The sequence below is a fragment of the Harpegnathos saltator genome, unplaced genomic scaffold, assembly GCF_003227715.2.
Source record: "Harpegnathos saltator strain DR-91 unplaced genomic scaffold, Hsal_v8.6 scaffold441, whole genome shotgun sequence".
NCBI classification, from domain to species: Eukaryota; Metazoa; Arthropoda; class Insecta; order Hymenoptera; family Formicidae; genus Harpegnathos; species Harpegnathos saltator.
In genome coordinates, this window is record NW_020230252.1 from 67626 (window position 1) to 86986 (window position 19361).

Consider the following 19361-nt stretch of genomic DNA (forward strand, 5'->3'; position numbering starts at 1 on the left):
TGGATCTGTCATTTTAATTTTTTAAATTTCAACTCTGTATTTGTTATTTATAATCGATAAAACATATATACAGGATGGGGCAATAACTATTAGGACCTTAAATATCTTCAAATCTATAAGGCGCAGAGGAAGATTTGTATAACCAAAATTGCATGGTACGAAGGGGGATATCACATAGCGATAATAATTTTTGTCCAGGTGGAGGGGCTTCGGAGATACTAAGGTCATCTTCATTTTTTTAAATGGGCCCGATATGTTTCTTTTCCATAATATAATAGAGGAGCTCGAAACAAGTTCAAAACACGACACAAGATCATTGGACAAGATTTAAAGTAAAGAAAAATCGATAAAAATATATTTTTATTATTGAATGAAATTTACGTTTACAAAAGATGTTCGAACGGATACATCGTGCATGACTAATTTCATACATAACACATCGTGATTGACTGACTTTTATTTTCTTTTTATTTCAATCTTATTTCAATTCATTTTCATGTCTAGTTTATCTTGAGAACTTGCTCAAATGTCTTTCAGCAGTGAAAATAGATACTTACGTATTATCACTTCAATGAAAACAAACACTCTAAAGGACATCTTAATAAATTCATCGTAGTAATAAAAATAAACATGACAAGAGTTCTGAACTTGTTTCGAGCTCCTCTATTATATTATGGAAAAACACATATCAGATCCATTTAAAAAAATGAAGATGACCTTGGTATCTCCGAAGTATCTCCACCTGGACAAAAATTATTATCGCTATGTGATAGCCCCCTTCGTACCGTGCAATTTTGGTTACACAAATCTTCCTCTGGGCCTTATAGATTCGAAGATATTTAAGGTCCTAATAGTTATTGCCCCACCCTGTATACTGAGTTTGTGCTTCTGAGTTTGATATATATCCATAATGTCCATAATATCATATCAAAGTTAGCCATTTGATGTCGCCATATTGGATCCGCCATTTTGAATTTTAAAATTTCGACTCTGGATTCATAATCAGCGACTCAAAAAATCTTTTATAGATAAGCTTACATATGACATACATTATTCACTCTTACCAGTTTTGGCACAAAACGTTGATTTCGACTCACCAGTGAATTGGTTAATGATTTCGGATTACCTTCGTATATCTCCATGTTTACGTGACGATGCAATGAATAAATAACGAGCGCTTTTACCTCTCAAGCGCACATTGTAATGCACATTGAGAATATTGCGTGAGATTTTGAGAAGTAACATATTGCTCTTTATTTTTCATACTATAATTCAGAGATGTATCTCACAATCATCACAATGTATAAGATATAGAAAAAAAGAGGAAATTGCTTACATTGGTCTCGCGTTAGAATAAACAACGCTATATATATATATATATATGTATAAATATGAACAAAAGTGTAAACTGTAGCGCACTTTCGCATTAATATCAACATTAATATCAATATCTATATCAACAGTAATATCAACAATAGAGATCTGTAGAATATAAAAAAGATAGTACCTTGTTAATACATATAGCAACGCATGTTGCTTTCTTCTTTGTTATTAAATATCAATGTCTTTACGGTCCGCATTTTGTGCTAAAATTTTCATAAACTATATATTAATATGCATTATGTAACATGTGCGTGTCCCGTGAAGGATACCTCGGCACCCTCGTTTGCTAAGTTTTCTATAGACGGATCTCGATCCTCGTTCCCATTGTGGTGTAACGTACTGTAAGCTAAAATAATCATTTTCACGGTCAAATGACAATATCTCCAATCTCGATTATTGCTACGCGTAACAGCGTGAGCATCTGTCGTTGACGAGTGAATTTCACGTACCCATATCATGGGAGAACGGTCTCATGTATAGAATCATCAGTAAACCGAATATCGCGGATCCACCGCAAACATACGTGAGAATATCCCTGTAATAATTATTACAACTGGTCGAGCACCGTCTGAAAAGCAAACGCGGTCAAAATGATGCTTCAGCTGAGAGAATTCATCAAAAATCCCGCATTGATCACTAACTTTACTAGGTATTGAATGAGCATAACCGCGAAGCCGTTGCTGAGCTTATCCATAAAGCTCATAACTCCGTACACGAAAGCACCGCTCTCGGTATTTTGTCCTATTAAGTCTGCGCAAATACCAAGACTTGTCACCAACATGATTGAACCGGCGGAGCCTGAAGATTATTGCGATAAGTTATAAAAGTATAGTCGCAGTTTTTCAAGTACGAGATAACGTCGATACGCATTTTTGACGTAAAATAAAAAGATTTATCGATGAAAGCAATAACTTTACCTAACAACACGGCCACAGGATATATTTCGTATTTGATATACGTGTCGCTGTTGCCGAATTGTATCCATACGCTAGCGCATATCGCAAGTAAAGCACCAATAGAATACGCGATTTTCCGGCCCAATTTTGTATTGAGCCTCTCTATAAATAATGACATCAAGAAGCTACTCAAGAACATCGCCAGCGGTATGTAAGCCAGGGAAGCTGCAGGCATACTCAGCGACACGTGTAAGTACATAGGAATATAAACTTGGCATAAATTGATATATAATCGCGTAGACATGTAGACACAAGCTACTTGATACAATTTTGTATCTTTCAATAATACTGATGCTGTCCTAGTGTTTCTACGAAGTACATCTAAAAAAGATGATCCAATATATTACAGCAAAACTTTTATAATCATTGAAATAAATACAATGCATATGTATATTGATAAAAGTTAAAACTTTATATAGTTGCGTTGTATTACCATTAGTATCGCCATTACCATTAGCTCCTTCTTTAAGAAAAACGTGAAATATAAGGGATGCTACAAGCCCAATGCCTATTCCAATTAGAACAACTTTTTGAAATTTGTGAACATCACCAGGTCCAATCTGAGCATCTGCACCTTGATCGCTCGTTATATGCAGTACACCCCACATGATACAGTAAACAAGTACATTGGAGAAGACGGTAAACGTGTATCTATTTAAGGTTGCGAATAAGAGTTTCATTTAATTTGAATATGAACTTAACAATTGAATTCTATGTACTACTTTGTTCTTTATATAAACGAATATTCTACAAATTACCTTATAGCTATAAGTTGAGTCCTCTCATGATCAGTAGGAGTAAGCTCTGGTACTAAGGACAAGTGGGATATTTGTACCGCCGCCCAACCAAATTGGAAAATTACTACAAAAGCTGCATAGTAAACCAATTGTGCCCCTTGATGTGCGTTTTCACAGCCGACACAAGGTGAGAATATAAATGGGAAGGCTAGAATTACACAAACAGTGCCTGCAAGGGAAAATTGTTGCAGTATTGTGAAATAAGAACACAAAACAGTTAAGCTATATATATATATACACACAGTACCTAATAAGTGCCAGGTTTTCCTTCTGCCATATCTGCACAACCAAAAATCATCATTTCTGTCGGAGTGTAAACCGACGAACGGGGTAACCATGGCATCTGCTATCTGACCGATAAGCAATACAACACCACACAGAGTTGGATCAAATCCGAGCACAAGGTGGAAGAATACTAACAGATATGTAAACCATATAGAAGCGCAGATGTCATTTAGCACATGACCAGTACCATAGGCTAACCTCAGCGACAGAGGAAGTCTCTGTATTATCTCTGTATAATCGTTCTCCATTCTTCTTGCATCAAATTCCATTGTGGCGAAGAATCGTTGAAGGGCATGAATAGGTAACTCCTTCCGACCTGTCGATAGCGTAGATCAACGACAAATGATGATTTATATATTTCACTGAGAGATATCTTGTGTGAGTCAACGTTTATATAGCCGGGTCATCCCGTTGAACAATGGAAAATAAAAACTGCGATAGGACGCATTGTCATATTGTTTACTTTCCAAGTAACACACGACGGTGCACCTCTTTATTTGGCATTAATCTTTGTTCATTGATTACCGATTGACAATGATCGAGATCGAAGAAAACACTTGCCTTCACTCTGCAGACGCACTGCTTGTATAAACGGTGAATCTCAGGCGACGCGCGCCGCGCGTTGTATACCTCTATATCTACTAATGACCTCGTTAAGTCCACAAATATGGTCAAGTCATGTGATTCATTTTGACACACGCCTCTTGTCCGATAAGCGGTACCGTTCGAAGACCGATTCGGAAGCCCATCAGTTTCGGATGCATTGAAAATGGATAACGTTTTGTAGAGAGAAAAGAAGAAAAGAAAATTGACAAATAGAACTAAAGACTTTAACCCTTTGAAGCATAAATTTTTCGGTTGATCCATTATTTATGAAATTTGATATACAAGTTTTTTGGTTACTGATCACGAATCCGAGGTCAGAGAAAAATGAGTTTTTTTTGCTCTTTATTTATTTATAAAACTTTTGCAATAAATAAGTCCTAAACTATTTTTTTATATTCTATTCCTAAGATAGCGGTAAAATGTAAAAAAACATATCTAAATGTGTTGATTGGATAATAAATGGCCAAAAAGTAAAGAAGGTGATAACATGAGTTACCACTATGCATCAAAAGGTTAAGGAAATTTTACCATATGAATTATACGTGATCAGATAATGTCACTGATACTTACAAACTATTGTTAACGATAAATTCTTGAAAGAAAGAAAAAAGAAAAATAGTTTTGATTTAAGAAATTTATAGATTGTATTTACGTAGTTAAAAAATAAGCAAATATTGTTCATTATTATATTTTATTAAATTATATTAACAATATATGTAACAGCATCTAGAAATTATATAATTCTTATTGAAATATATTATTTTTATATAATGGGTAAAAGAAATCATATTATATAAAAATATAAGGAAAAAAACCCCCTCGAGAAAGAAAGAGCTTCATAATTTGTATCCATTCTATTATGTCTATGAGAAGATATATTAATACATGGAAATATGCTTACATCTTGTAATCACATGCGCACATGGCAAAATATGTTTTCTATTGCGCTTTTAAACCTAATCTACAATTTGCTCTTATTTCCTGTTTCCTATATTCCTTATCTTTTTCTGGTTTGAAACACAAGGTTTAAATAAAAAAGAGATAAAGAGAAAGAAACGGAAAGCAAAGAGCATATTGTAGATAAGACTTAAGAAACATTTAAAACCTAGACATTGTCATACAGGCAAGTCACGCTCAAATATATAGTTCAACTGCAACTATTGCTCATTATTAGATTATTCATTTCTATTAATGTAGCAAAGCTGTAATTACAGCTCTGATGTTTTTTATTAGACATGCAGCAACGGATACTTTAATGTGTCTTTAATTGTTTATACACTAAGAGACGATCTGGAATTGAGATAGAATTGATGACCCGAAAAGAGGAAAGTGAGGACATAGATACACGCGGCGATCCAGCAGTTGTATGCATTTTGCATATAGCCACGATCCGCCACTTTGTAGAAATGCTCCAGAGAAGTGAAATTTTTATTTCCTAGAGGCAGGTCCTCCACTAGAGCTACACTCCGAATATAGAAGAATACTCCCATGAGCAGCTGGAGACAAGAAAAAATTAGCTTTGACATTCAGACTATCAGTGTAATAATAAACTGTGTAATGATATATTTCTCTCACCAACTGAAATATGCCCCAAACAGACAACACCAGGCCGCACAAAGCATACTTAGGTCCGCAGATCTTCATCCTCACCGAACAAGTTCGTCTGAATGAGATAACTCAAATTTAACCTAACTACGATGCATTCACTGCTCGTAAAATTCCTCAGGAATTAGTTGCGATTCGTAGCAATTGTCAAGCTCAAACAGGTGCCCCGGTTGCCGCGTTCGCTACACCCTCAGCGATCTACTCACTCACAATGATCGGTCACAGGAGTAGTGATCATGTGATAAAGTGAAACGATAACAATATCGATGAATCGCATTCCGCTACCGACCGACAACGATATCGATGGCTCGTACTACGCATGCCGAAAATGGCCGAATTCATTCGATCGAAGTTTTCCTTTTTTATCTACGCTCTCCGCCTCTATTTTCCTTTTTTCCTTATGATACATAAGCATTTCGTTTTAAAGAACAAATCTAAGAGAATATTATTTATTGGGTCTTTCTATTTGATTATATTTTCAAACTTTCCAACTTTCTCCTCTCTTCTTTCAGGAACTTGAATACTAACCTAACTTCAAACAGGAAAAATGCATGAATATAAATAAGACAAATTTTCTCCTATAAATACCTGTTCTTATTTGGATACGGTATATTACGCTCTCATCTGTTTATCCCCTCTTTTATCTAAATCTTCACCTTCTCCCAGGATAAATCCTTCGTTTCGCTGGACATCCCCGCTGTTCGTATATGCTTCGACTTATTTTACGCTAGGAGACGCCAGCTTACAAGTCGACGGCGCTGCGATAACTGCAAATCGTTCGACACGGATAATATTGCGAAACTCACAGACACAAGCGTGATTCATGCTTCCTGCTGTTGTCAGCACTGATTCATAGGATCATGGTTGACCGATTGGGTTAGTTGGTGCTTCGCTTATTAGCATTTAATTAATATCGTATATTTTACAAAAAGACGAAGCAGCCAGGATTATTATATGTCTAGGAAGCGTGTGTGTTTTACAATCGCCTCGAAGAATGCATATATCGGTTATTTTGTCATGTACACTCCTGTGATTGGCGTGCGTACGCAGGGATAACGGTCCAGGGAAATGGGTTGTGTTTTTGACAGCTAAAGTGCGAACGGTAGATCCGCTTCGTTTAGTTGCACTCTCACTACATTTTTTAACGAAATAAGACAAGCGTGAGCTCATGTACATTATATTATCGAGAGAGGAAGCAAAATACGAAATTATGAGAAAGTGTAGAAAGTGCAGCTAAAGAAAATGGATCTGATTCCTCGATCGGACGGACGGTCGGTCGTTGACGAAAATCTTTTACGTCTCCAGAATGTGGGTGAAATTTCTAGTGATGCTCCGAGATTCTTGCTAATTATCTTGACTTGATTTGTTTCAGTAAACAGCGAGGCCAATGCCAGGCGTATTGCGATGGTCGAAAACTGCTTTGGCAGTTCTGGTCAGGTGAGAGATTAATATGTGATGAATTGAGCATGCAAATTTCTCCTACAAATTATCAGAGACTTGGTTTGCTTATTAAATTACTTGTAGCCAGTTATAGTAATATCAATGATTTATTTATGTGAATATTCTCTTTTTGTAGCCACTTGCAGTACCAGGAAGGGTTCTGGTGGGAGAAGGTGTCCTGACAAAAATGTGCAGGAAGAAGCCAAAACCAAGACAGTTCTTCTTGTTTAATGACATATTGGTTTATGGGAATATCGTGATAAATAAGAAAAAGGTGCACATTTTACAAGAATTTCTTTTCTGTTTCATAAGATTGAAATTATAGTAATAAGTATATAGGGAATTATATCATCTATGATTACAAAAATGATAATTACACTGCAATAATTGCATGTAAAAATGATCATTTTATTTACAGTACAACAAGCAACATATAATACCATTAGAAGAGGTAAAATTAGAATCTTTAGCTGATGAAGGTCGTAAGTATAATGTACAATTAATATATTTATATATATACTATATGTTATATCACACATCTGAAAAAATTTAGTATATTTATTAACATTAACTTGTAAAAATTATTTTGCCAGTCTGAATATTAAAGTAATAATCACCAATGAAAATTTTATTTGTAGATGCTAATAGTTGTAACCGAACTAGATATTTTAGAAGTCTATTGTAAAGTGTGGCATATGTAATAAGTATATATAGACAATAATTTTGAATATATAGAATTTTCTATTATTTAACTGTTTACATCATACATTGTTTTAGCTATAGATCCTTGTGCATTTATCGTGTTATAAACTTAATTCTTTGATTATTATATTGCACAGTGTATGGATCAACAATCAAATAAGGCTGTGGTTAGAAAATGTTAGTATAGTATTGGATCATTATTTATAGAATATCGTAATGGATGGCTCATTAAGACAGTAACAAAGTCGTTTGCTGTTTATGCTGCTACCGCAACAGAGAAACAAGAATGGATGGCACATATCACAAAATGCATTGAAGATTTATTACGAAAAAGTAAGTAAAAGCTAGAATGTACTTGATTAACGTAGATATGTGTTTAATCTGCTGTTTCCTTTATTTTTAATTTTTCGTTTTTCTATTCTTTACAGGTGGCAAGAAACCTGTTGAAATTCATGCAGCAGTTTGGGTACCAGATAATGAAGCTACAATTTGCATGCACTGTAATAAAACACAATTTACAGTATTAAACAGACGGGTAATCATGAGATCATATCGTTAACTTGTAATAATAATTGATAGATATTTGAAAATTAATATAAGTAAAAATAATTTTTCTTTTATTTTAGCATCACTGTAGGCAATGTGGTGCAGTGGTCTGCGGACCTTGCAGTAATAAAAAGTTATTGCTACCTGGACAAGGAAATGGGAAAGCCGTCAGGGTCTGCCTACAATGCTACGACGCTGCTAGTAAAGTCAAAGCTTCGCCCACAACCGCTATGGATGGTTTAAATAACAAAGATCCACAACGTAATTCTGCCGACAGTTCAGGAGGAGACAGCTCCGGAGACGACGACGAGGGAAATAAAGAAGAGAATCATGATGAGGTGAATTAATATTCTTTTTACAAAAAAAAAAGAAAACTATCCATAAACTATATAAAAACATATATGAGCTGTATAAACATACATATGCATAACTATCAACAATTTTTTTTTAAACAATTGCTTTTTTCAAGTATTCATATGTACTGTGAAATTGATCTCTTACCATTGTATAATGAACATTTTCTTTCCTCTTGCAGCCTAAATTTTACTCTACGCTCGGCCGATGAAGACGATTATAAGTTGCATTAAACAATAAGATACAAACATTTCACGACAAAATATTTCTTTTGAAAATCCGTAATATACAGCTATTAAAAATAGAAAAATTTGCAAAAGTAATCTTTGAAATGTTATGGGACGATATGAAGAATTGAAAAAAAGATAATTATGTACAAATATGATTTATGCTAAAGATCGCAGCGTGTTCATCTCTAGACTCTTTTGTCTAATTTGTATTATGAACTTCTACAGCTTTTGTTAATAACAAATACTACAAGTGACTAAGAGGAATCAAACAAGAGAAAATGTCAAGTATGTGCAGATAATTGTGAAATTATTAGGAGAATTCTGATGTTTCTTCTAAAGTATTAATGAACCAGAGCATTGGGGTCATCAACAGAAGTTTATAATTGCTAATATGATTACATTAATCGAATTCAGTAACAAGCGTAATTAGATACATTTTTTCACCAATATATGTATATTAAAAATATATATCACATTGTGCCTTTTTATATTATTGAAAGTTCAATATCAGATTTGTAAGCAGCTGATACAACGTCTAATGTTACATCTAATATTTAAAATGCATTTTTCGGAATGCTATCTCAATTTTTGATGTATAGATTTCTATCAGTCACTGCGAATACCATGTTTGTTTAAGACACACATTGCTGCAGTTACGTAAAACATAGTCAAACGTAATATTCGAAAAAAAAAAGAAAAAAAGAACAAAACGTTATATTATTACACAAAATTTAAAGGAGTGTTATTTGATAAAATATTAAAGTGCGCAATTATTTTTTCATGATACTTAGGGTAATAAGAAAAAAATGTAATTTTTAACTTTACTTTTTAGATACACATCGAGAATCTCTACAAATACTGATTGTGTGTAAATTTAATATAGAAACAGGCAATCGGCGAAATCGTGAAAGAGAAAGTTTCTAAATATATAAATAAGATTAAAATGCCATTCCTTGCTGTCCATTTAGATTTGTAAAATCAGATACTTCATAAAGAAGATAAAAGTACATTGTGTACAAAATAGCATTTTTTAAAAGTTTTATACAGCAAAATTATTTTGTAACAATATGACGTTAGTTTATAATATATATAATTTTTAATATCTATAACAGTGTATTAGTATACATATACAGGGTGATTTATATAAAATAATCAATGTAATTCTTTGCAAAGTTTTAAAACAAAATAATTCAGATTGTGCAGATAATTATATCAATTAATTCATATGAATATTACCCTGTATACAATATATTATAAAAAATATACAGTGAATTCTACCACTAGAAACAGATAACTTTAGTTCATATGTAATTGATTCTGCTTTTAAGAAAAAAATTATACCAAGACGCTCAAAATAAATTGTTTAATTTTTCTTCACGTAATTTTCGAGTCTATAGCAGACCTTAAGAATAATGTTAATAGTCAGTTTCTTACTCTAAAACTATGCAAACTATTTGTAGAAACAAAGCATAATACGAAGCATAATATCATATGTATTTTCCCATAAACGTACTGAATTATTTATTTCTATGAAATATTGTATGCCAAAAAAAATGTTAAAACCTTCACCTTTGTTATCTTTTAATTTTAATGAATAACTAATAAACAACGAACTTTCCTAACCAAATTTCTCATTTATTGTGATTTTCTATTAACAGATGTAATTTATAAATTTTGCTTCAACTTTTATAGCAACTTTATAGATATGAGAAATTTATTCACCTTCGTATTGTCGCAATATCTTTATTTCTTTTCTCTTTGTTACTCTGTTTCATACGCCATACATTCTTTTTGAAATTTCATTATAGCACAATTACTGGTTTCTAACACTTTTTTGTAACGTTCCACTAAGTCGCTGATAGAACGTCTTCTCGATGTACTTTCTTGTTTTACAATTACACTGTTATCATTGACAAATTCTACCTCTGTTAATTCATCCAGCTCAGGCTTGGTTATTTTGAAGTCACGATCGAATACGTCTGTGGTTTTTTCAATTGTATCTTGCAATGTGCTCTGTTTCGTCGGAGTGCACTGTATAGTTGTGAGAGGCTTTTCACTCAAATTAAATAAACTCCTTGCTGTAATATCTAAATTGTGATCCCATAAATGGGATATTTTCCCTGTTGTGTTTCCGATGATGAAAGAATTGGCTTGCATAGTAGATGGTAGAGATACCATGCTACAGTTGGCTGTGTATAAAAAGTAATTTTTATTTAATACTTTAGACTTTAGTAAACTTAGAAAAATTCTATGAGGGTACTAATCGAAATTTAAGTAGGATTGCTACCTTTTATATTTCTATTTATACACGTGGAGAAGAGCCGGGAGTACTTCCCGATTGTTCGTTTATGCAATCTATTCACATTAGGTGTTATAAAACGTATACTTGAGTTTTGTTTCTCGTTATTACTCAATATTGTATCATTGATGTCGATACGCGATACAAATAAGTTCGTTCTTAAATCCGGAGTATGATTTTGTTTGTATCGTGTATATCTTGAGAACAATGATTTATGTGTAACTGTAAATAACAAATCACATATTGATAATAGCCATTATAGACGAGGAAATGAAACTATGTGCGTTTTTATATAAATTATAATAATAACTTACTTTCTCCTGGAGTAAATTGCAATAATTTATGCAAATCATTCTTTTCGTCTGCATAATTAATATTAATTTTAATAAGAGGTGATGGCATGAGAAGAACACTCTTCGCAAGAGGCAGTAAGGTTTCCCCAATTATATGTGTTGTATTTTTCTCACATAAAATATTCTCTGTTTCTTCTGTATAATTTATTACATTTGTTAAGAAAGATTTGAACACATTGTGCATAGATTTCATGTCTTCTGTACTTGCTTGCACTTGCAAGAGATATTGTGAGAAGTCTACCAAGTGACCTTTCTTCAGAGATTGATATACTTGGCACAGTATCAAAGTGAACAAGGAAATAAAGTTGTTAAATATCAATTTATCATCATCATATAATTTATAAAGACAACACTAAAAGATAACAAATTTTATATAATGCACAAGTCTTAATTAAATTGAAATATAAAAGATATTTGAAATTAAACATATACAGTGATAACTATATCAATTGTATAATTTTACCTGAACAACAGGTGGAAGTGGCAACTCTGATATCATAGAACAATTAATTTTCTCCAACTGTTTACAATTTAATATCTTTGCATTGTTTAATAAATTGGATATTATACCATTTATATTTTCACATACTTTTTCCAGGTCCTGCAATATTCCAACTCGTTTTCGTATATAACAAATACTCTCATTTAAACTATTTCTCCACACTAAAACCCATGTATATTTGTCAGTTCTGCAAGTGTGACATAATAAATGCATTCTCTATTGATAAAGTAAATGTTACATAAATATAGTACTAACTTTCAATAACTTCTGAGTCTTCAACATCTGCTAGACGCTGTTTTATGGATATAGCAACAGAGGCTTCAGCTATGTATTTTGTCAGAGATTGTTTCGTATCAAATAGTTTAGTTTTGATTTTGGCCAGCTCTTCTTTCTCCTCTCTGGAAGGAAAGAGGACAAGCAAATTAGTTATAAAGCTTATAATATATTAGTCATGAGTTTTGTACTTATAAAAGATAAGAAAATATTACGCCAGTGCAAAATTAGCAGCTTTCTCCATTTGTAAACAACTTCTATGATGACTTGCTATATTGCGGTTAATATTTGCCTTGGACTGTTGTAGATAAGTTTTGGTAAGATCATCTATATATCCTGGCATGGGTGCAAATGAAACTTCTTCTTCTAACAAATATATTATACAATATTAAAGTTAATAGTTTTAGCAGATACAGAAAAACAATTTCAATGAAATTAATATTTTCAATAAAAAATTACCATTACGCATAATATATCTTCTTAGTGTAAGCTGAGATAATTTCCACATTATGATTACGAACTTGGTACCACTTGCATGATGCAAATATGTGGAAAGTACACAAGGGAATGCTATATCAGGATTCTCTAATGATATGATATTTAGATAATCTTTAACATCATTACGATACTTTGCTTCTGTTTTTTTACAGACCACTGGCCATTCAACTAGTTTTCTAAAACGTTCAGCATCACATATAGTTAGTAAGTAATGAGTAACGTGTATAAATCCTGCGGTATTTGGTTTATCAAACATTCCCTGTAACGTATAATTATTTATTACCACTTGTTCAATTGGTCAACAATGGTAGTAAACATTGGTATAACATAAGAACAAAACCATACACATATATATGTACGCATTCATATATAAAATTTTATCTATATAATAAAAACTTACTTCACGAAAATGTTTTTTAAAGTTATCGTTCGGTGGAACCAATTGATTTAGTAAAAAAACATTTCGATAAAAGGACGCGCTGATAGCCATTCTGTTACACACGCGTACACACAACCACGATTAATCACGATTAAATAAATCATCCATATGACGCATCAAAACACGCAACGTAGTGTGTTTCTTTGAATGATATAGAAATTTCAGAATAAGAAAGCAAATGATGTATAGTAACAACTGTTAACATGCATACACTGATATCCGACATTTGAATTTTCAAAGTCTGTGTTCATTTTGCTTGAGATAGGAAACTTTATAGCTAAATCATAGACTTCTATAGTATAACTAGACTGCTAACTCCGACTCAATACATGATCCCGAAAAATATGTACACTCACGGACAAAGGTTTGTTCCCGTTTTCTTGCAACTTTCGGAACGCATCCAGACTTGAGAAGAATGAGAGTCACTGCTCCGCTTGCGGAGCACGCCTGCGCAGTGACTCACGAACGAAAAGCGAGAAATGAAATATACGCAGTAAGACATATAATAATATAGACTCAGATGAAATGAATACTCCAACATTAAATGGAAATAAGGGAACATAGAACAGACAAGAATCATCTGATATAAGTCTTATACTCCGGAGGACATCCGAAAAAGGTAGAGATAAAAAAACATGTTTATGTTTTTAAAATAATACGAACTTAATTAAGAGAATTAAGCTTCATTACGATATTTATGATTCTGTTATACATTTATATGTGATTTATTGTTTCAGCACCAGCCATCTTCTATAGCAGAAGCAATGATATTAGATACAGAAGTAGCTGTTATATAACAGCTGCTTATTATTACTCAGACAGCACCAGACATCCAATGGATATATGGTCACGGACATAAAGGTTGTCACATTTTTTTTAATGACTTTCGGGACGCATCCCGACTCGAGAAAGATCAGAGCTGCTGCTCCTCTTGCGGAGCACGCCTGCGCAGTAACTCACAACGAAAGGCGAGAAATGAAATATACGTGGTATGACATAAGTATGTCAACAATCATTGCGTTCAGCGGGGAAAACTGCTCAATGAGCGATTAGTGACTAAATAAATACGATTTCACTTAAAATTTAATATATATACCTGTTCAATACCTTGCAAAAGACTCATTCCCATTTGAATGACTTGTATCTATCCCACCGCTACTGATTTTTCAAAATGTAAGAATTGGGTGCGTTCACGACGGTTGACTCAACGGTTGAGCAACTGTTGAATAATTCGTCAACGTTATTGGTCTGAATGTAAGGATCTAATAGTAAGGACCAATAGTCACTAATCGCTGACTGAGCGGTTTTCTTCGCTGAACGCAATGATGGTTGACATACTTATGTCATACTACCAGAGAGAAGAATGAGAGCGGCCACCGGCCGTATTTCGGGGGATACGGCTAGGCGCATTTTAAATACGCCATCTGACCAAAATGCGCCTAAACTACGTCCGCTAGGCGCACTTTCACGGTGATAAAAGTAAAATGCGCCTAGGTTCGTGTCCGTACTACTTCCATGCAATGGATAGTAGATTAGAAAAAGACAGACGACAGACAATCGTACCGTCTTTGTCTCACTACTGAGCGGCGCGCGGCAGTAAACACGAGGCGAGGTAGCGGCGATCTTATCGCTGAGCGAACATCTCTCCGATTTTCTTTCATCTTTCACGCTCCAGAGACATCAAAAGACGCGGTAGCGTCTTGTATCAAAGGAACGTGCGAAGCGAGGAATTATTTTTCACGCACGCGAGGTAGCACATGGGAGACTAGACGAGCGTCGACATATTATCTGTTTCTTTCCCGCTCGTCTAGCTTATTGACTGCGTGAGCCGCGAGATTTTTCTCGCTACTCCTCGCTCTTTCTCTCTCTCTCTCGCTCGTTCTTTCTCTCTCTCGCGCACTTACTCGCTCTTCCTCTCTTCTCGTGTTCTTACGGCTTGGTTAAATATATTAATTACATGACAATATATGTATATAAATAAATGACACATATATAGTGTATATGTATATAAAGAATATTTAGTATTAATGCACAAATAAAGAAGAGAGAATTATAATGAGAGACGAAAAGTTAATAGAAATCCACTCTTAGCCAATATATACATCTTTTAAAAATGATTTGTTATTAAAGTATATGACAGAATAATTTATTTATGCTAATAAATTTAAATTAAAAATTAAATGAAGTGTTATTTGTTTTGTAAAAGATATTCCATTGTTACATTTTTCTTTTCGTAGCAAAAATAAATTTAGTCTAGTAAAAGAAGAAATTAGTTTTATTATCATATTTCAATTACGACTTTATTATTTAATTTTACGAATAGATAACGTGCATATTGTTGCTCAACGGAAACCGCGAGAAAATGGTGATCTCCGTCAAAAAATAAATGCAAACTTTTTAATAATATAATAATTTTTTTACGTAAGTGTTTGTTTTTATAGTATAACCTGTTGAATTTTATTAATTATTAATTCAGCATGTTATAGTATAAAAAATATATTTTAATATAAAAATTAATGTAATATTAATTGTTTACATTTGCAAGAAATATGGATAGAACAGGATAGGTTGCAATGATACATAGGAAGAAAAAAGATAGATGGATAAATAGATAGATAGATAGATAGATATAGAGATAGATATAGATGGATAAATAGATAGACAGATAGATGGATAGATAGATAAATAGATAGATGGATAGATAGATATAGAGAAATAGATAGATAGATAGTTAAATAGTATAGAAAAAAAGATAAATAGAAATATAATTATCATTATTATTATTATTAATGTTTTCAGTTTCAAGAGAACATTCGCTTAAACGTAAGTCTTACTTAGGTCCAGTTTCACGACTTATATTATATTAATCGGAATATATTATACGACTTATATTATATTAACCGGAATATATTATACGATTTATATTATTTTAACCGGAATATAATTCGTTAATATTAGAAGTACCGAGCGGTTATTTCTGATCGTTTCTATTTTTTAGATTAATATCCTGTTTCTTTAAGATTACAGGATTTTTGTTTTGAGCGTTTGTTTAATGTGATGTTTGTAAAAAATGTATATAAATTTCTACATATAAGATTAAAAATATGAAAAATATTGCAGTGAAAGCAAGGAGGTTCCACGGTGCGCACAATATCTCAATAACTATCTGACCAATCGACTTGCAACTTGGCAGCATTATAAAATAGACTTCTCTTTACCGTTTTAACTACAATTAACCAAATTCATTAATAATTAATATTTTTTATTAAACTTTACCGAGAGGCCAGAAATAGACGATTTTTGTTCTAAATGCTACCATGTTATTATTTGTGTTCCGATTGTAGTTCAGACGATAGCTATACTTATAGAAAATAAAAAGCTACTTTAAATAATTGTGTAAAATTAAATCACACACATTTAGAAATTCCTTGGAATCGTCTATTTGCAACCTCTTTGCTTTTACTGCAATATTTTATATATTTTTAAACTTACATACTTGTAGAAAAATGTATATATATTCTTCAAACATCATTAAGCAAACTCTCAAAACCCGTAATCTTTTAATCATGTGATCTTTTTCGCTTCCGCAAAAAAAATTAACGAAATATACATATTTTTTGTCGGGTTCAATAAGATAACTCTTTAAAAGCCTATCTCAACAAAATTACATAATCGCATCATTGATGTGCACAAGGAAATCAACCAATCATAATCCGTACAAGCGTGCCTTTTATATTAGACATATTTTACATTTAATTAATCTGTTTCCTTCTCTAGAACAAATAATCATCAAAGGTCAAGATAACGTCAAAATTATTTTAACTTAATTTTGACATCATCTTCACTTTTATATAATTATTTGTTCTACTTCAGTTATGCATATGAACAATATGACTATGCAAGTTTGTCTCAATAAGTCTTAAACTCCGGTTAAAATAAATTATGAAACTAAATCTTAGCGTTTTTCAATCATCGGCATCTTTCACGATGTTACGATTATAAATATTATCTATATAACCAATTGTAACCTACACAACGGAACGCTCTTCGATTGAACCGATTGAAATTGCTCATATCAATTATCAATGATATATGGCCTTTCATTACATTCTCTAAGTTTCAATTGTTAATTGAACAAATCCTTTCGCAAGTGAAAGATTAACATGCTGATTTGAAACATAATGCAAAAAGCTCGAAAATAAATGCGAAGCAGAAAAGAGATTAACAATGAATGATTATTATTTAATATGCAACTTACATTAACATGGAATGTCTAATTGACTTAATGTCTCGAAGCTACTGAATATGAATTTATGCTCAAATCTCTTCCTTTCTGTAGGAGGTTTTTGGCTGTTTCGGTTACTTTCCTCTACATTTATATTAATGAGTTGAAGCACTTGTTTCTACGAGATGTTTAAAACTCGGCTGACTTTACGAGTGTTAACACTCGTAACTGGACCTAAGTAAGACTTACGTTTAAGCGAATGTTCTCTTGAAACTGAAAACATTAATAATAATAATAATGATAATTATATTTCTATTTATCTTTTTTTCTATACTATTTAACTATCTATCTATCTATTTCTCTATATCTATCTATCCATCTATCTATTTATCTATCTATCCATCTATCTGTCTATCTATTTATCCATCTATATCTATCTCTATATCTATCTATCTATCTATCTATTTATCCATCTATCTTTTTTCTTCCTATGTATCATTGCAACCTATCCTGTTCTATCCATATTTCTTGCAAATGCAAACAATTAATATTACATTAATTTTTATATTAAAATATATTTTTTATACTATAACATGCTGAATTAATAATTAATAAAATTCAACAGGTTATACTATAAAAACAAACACTTACGTAAAAAAATTATTATATTATTAAAAAGTTTGCATTTATTTTTTGACGGAGATCACCATTTTCTCGCGGTTTCCGTTGAGCAACAATATGCACGTTATCTATTCGTAAAATTAAATAATAAAGTCGTAATTGAAATATGATAATAAAACTAATTTCTTCTTTTACTAGACTAAATTTATTTTTGCTACGAAAAGAAAAATGTAACAATGGAATATCTTTTACAAAACAAATAACACTTCATTTAATTTTTAATTTAAATTTATTAGCATAAATAAATTATTCTGTCATATACTTTAATAACAAATCATTTTTAAAAGATGTATATATTGGCTAAGAGTGGATTTCTATTAACTTTTCGTCTCTCATTATAATTCTCTCTTCTTTATTTGTGCATTAATACTAAATATTCTTTATATACATATACACTATATATGTGTCATTTATTTATATACATATATTGTCATGTAATTAATATATTTAACCAAGCCGTAAGAACACGAGAAGAGAGGAAGAGCGAGTAAGTGCGCGAGAGAGAGAAAGAACGAGCGAGAGAGAGAGAGAAAGAGCGAGGAGTAGCGAGAAAAATCTCGCGGCTCACGCAGTCAATAAGCTAGACGAGCGGGAAAGAAACAGATAATATGTCGACGCTCGTCTAGTCTCCCATGTGCTACCTCGCGTGCGTGAAAAATAATTCCTCGCTTCGCACGTTCCTTTGATACAAGACGCTACCGCGTCTTTTGATGTCTCTGGAGCGTGAAAGATGAAAGAAAAGCGGAGAGATGTTCGCTCAGCGATAAGATCGCCGCTACCTCGCCTCGTGTTTACTGCCGCGCGCCGCTCAGTAGTGAGACAAAGACGGAACGATTGTCTGTCGTCTGTCTTTTTCTAATCTACTATCCATTGCATGGAAGTAGTACGGACACGAACCTAGGCGCATTTTACTTTTATCACCGTGAAAGTGCGCCTAGCGGACGTAGTTTAGGCGCATTTTGGTCAGATGGCGTATCTAAAATGCGCCTAGCCGTATCCCCCGAAATACGGCCGGTGGCCGCTCTCATTCTTCTCTCTGATGCCAGACTATGCCCGGTGATCTAAAAAGAGCGGGGGAGAGGGGGGAGGAGCAGAAAAAATAAAAGTACGTATTAAATGTTAAATCTTCGAATATATATTGCCGTATCAAAGTCTCTTCTATAATAAACAATTTGACATGTATGGAG

The 19361-nt window shown here is 32.8% G+C and overlaps 4 protein-coding genes across 13 annotated transcripts; 1 reads left to right on the forward strand and 3 right to left on the reverse strand.

Annotated features, from left to right (window-relative positions):
• Positions 1-1229: 1229 nt before the first annotated feature.
• LOC105182536 (major facilitator superfamily domain-containing protein 12) lies at positions 1230-4089 on the reverse strand. Of its 5 annotated transcripts, none has more exons than XM_011140036.3 (8): positions 3983-4089; positions 3384-3737; positions 3098-3305; positions 2773-2990; positions 2301-2660; positions 2025-2181; positions 1833-1951; positions 1569-1729 (listed from the first exon to the last, which is right to left on the reverse strand). In XM_011140036.3, exons 2-8 carry the CDS (start codon positions 3688-3690, stop codon positions 1620-1622), a joined length of 1479 nt encoding a protein of 492 aa, XP_011138338.1. In that variant the 5' UTR covers positions 3691-3737; positions 3983-4089; the 3' UTR covers positions 1569-1619. The 5 variants fall into 5 exon arrangements, with proteins under 5 accessions (XP_025157483.1, XP_011138338.1, XP_025157485.1 ...); XM_025301700.1 differs by having other exon boundaries at positions 3384-3486; positions 3620-4038; XM_025301699.1 differs by having other exon boundaries at positions 3384-3551; positions 3620-4038.
• A 777-nt stretch (positions 4090-4866) lies between these two features.
• Positions 4867-6387, reverse strand: RNASEK (Ribonuclease kappa). Of its 2 annotated transcripts, XM_011140039.3 has the most exons (3): positions 6221-6387; positions 5603-5690; positions 4867-5523 (listed from the first exon to the last, which is right to left on the reverse strand). In XM_011140039.3, exons 2-3 carry the CDS (start codon positions 5669-5671, stop codon positions 5299-5301), a joined length of 294 nt encoding a protein of 97 aa, XP_011138341.1. In that variant the 5' UTR covers positions 5672-5690; positions 6221-6387; the 3' UTR covers positions 4867-5298. The 2 variants fall into 2 exon arrangements, with proteins under 2 accessions (XP_011138341.1, XP_025157482.1); XM_025301697.1 differs by lacking the exon at positions 6221-6387 and having other exon boundaries at positions 5603-5986.
• A 46-nt stretch (positions 6388-6433) lies between these two features.
• Positions 6434-9313, forward strand: rush (pleckstrin homology and FYVE domain containing family member rush hour). 4 transcript variants are annotated; one of them, XM_011140040.3, is made up of 8 exons: positions 6434-6508; positions 7005-7069; positions 7209-7346; positions 7491-7554; positions 7982-8107; positions 8203-8309; positions 8401-8658; positions 8856-9313. In XM_011140040.3, exons 1-8 carry the CDS (start codon positions 6493-6495, stop codon positions 8883-8885), a joined length of 804 nt encoding a protein of 267 aa, XP_011138342.1. In that variant the 5' UTR covers positions 6434-6492; the 3' UTR covers positions 8886-9313. The 4 variants fall into 4 exon arrangements, with proteins under 4 accessions (XP_011138342.1, XP_011138344.1, XP_025157481.1 ...); XM_011140042.3 differs by lacking the exon at positions 6434-6508 and adding an exon at positions 6533-6734; XM_025301696.1 differs by lacking the exon at positions 6434-6508 and adding an exon at positions 6534-6725.
• A 716-nt stretch (positions 9314-10029) lies between these two features.
• On the reverse strand, positions 10030-13777 carry LOC105182540 (uncharacterized). 2 transcript variants are annotated; one of them, XM_025301701.1, is made up of 8 exons: positions 13625-13777; positions 12791-13088; positions 12547-12697; positions 12314-12456; positions 12020-12219; positions 11518-11908; positions 11192-11425; positions 10030-11093 (listed from the first exon to the last, which is right to left on the reverse strand). In XM_025301701.1, exons 2-8 carry the CDS (start codon positions 13083-13085, stop codon positions 10666-10668), a joined length of 1842 nt encoding a protein of 613 aa, XP_025157486.1. In that variant the 5' UTR covers positions 13086-13088; positions 13625-13777; the 3' UTR covers positions 10030-10665. The 2 variants fall into 2 exon arrangements, with proteins under 2 accessions (XP_025157486.1, XP_011138345.1); XM_011140043.3 differs by lacking the exon at positions 13625-13777 and adding an exon at positions 13230-13502.
• Positions 13778-19361: the final 5584 nt, after the last annotated feature.

Coding starts and splice junctions, on each gene's coding strand:
- RNASEK (XM_011140039.3), bottom strand. CDS start 5,671: ATGAAGATCTGCGGACCTAAGTATGCTTTGTGCGGCCTGGTGTTGTCT. Junction 5,524..5,602: donor TTTGGGGCATATTTCAGTTG/GTGAGAGAAATA, acceptor TCTTGTCTCCAG/CTGCTCATGGGAGTATTCTT.
- LOC105182536 (XM_025301698.1), bottom strand. CDS start 3,690: ATGGAATTTGATGCAAGAAGAATGGAGAACGATTATACAGAGATAATA. Junction 3,306..3,383: donor GAAAACCTGGCACTTATTAG/GTACTGTGTGTA, acceptor TTTCCCTTGCAG/GCACTGTTTGTGTAATTCTA. Junction 1,952..2,024: donor CTCATTCAATACCTAGTAAA/GTTAGTGATCAA, acceptor TTTGCTTTTCAG/ACGGTGCTCGACCAGTTGTA.
- rush (XM_011140040.3), top strand. Junction 7,070..7,208: donor GCTTTGGCAGTTCTGGTCAG/GTGAGAGATTAA, acceptor CTCTTTTTGTAG/CCACTTGCAGTACCAGGAAG. Junction 8,310..8,400: donor TTACAGTATTAAACAGACGG/GTAATCATGAGA, acceptor CTTTTATTTTAG/CATCACTGTAGGCAATGTGG.
- LOC105182540 (XM_011140043.3), bottom strand. CDS start 13,319: ATGGCTATCAGCGCGTCCTTTTATCGAAATGTTTTTTTACTAAATCAA. Junction 13,089..13,229: donor TTAAAAAACATTTTCGTGAA/GTAAGTTTTTAT, acceptor TATACGTTACAG/GGAATGTTTGATAAACCAAA. Junction 11,094..11,191: donor TATAAATAGAAATATAAAAG/GTAGCAATCCTA, acceptor TTTTATACACAG/CCAACTGTAGCATGGTATCT.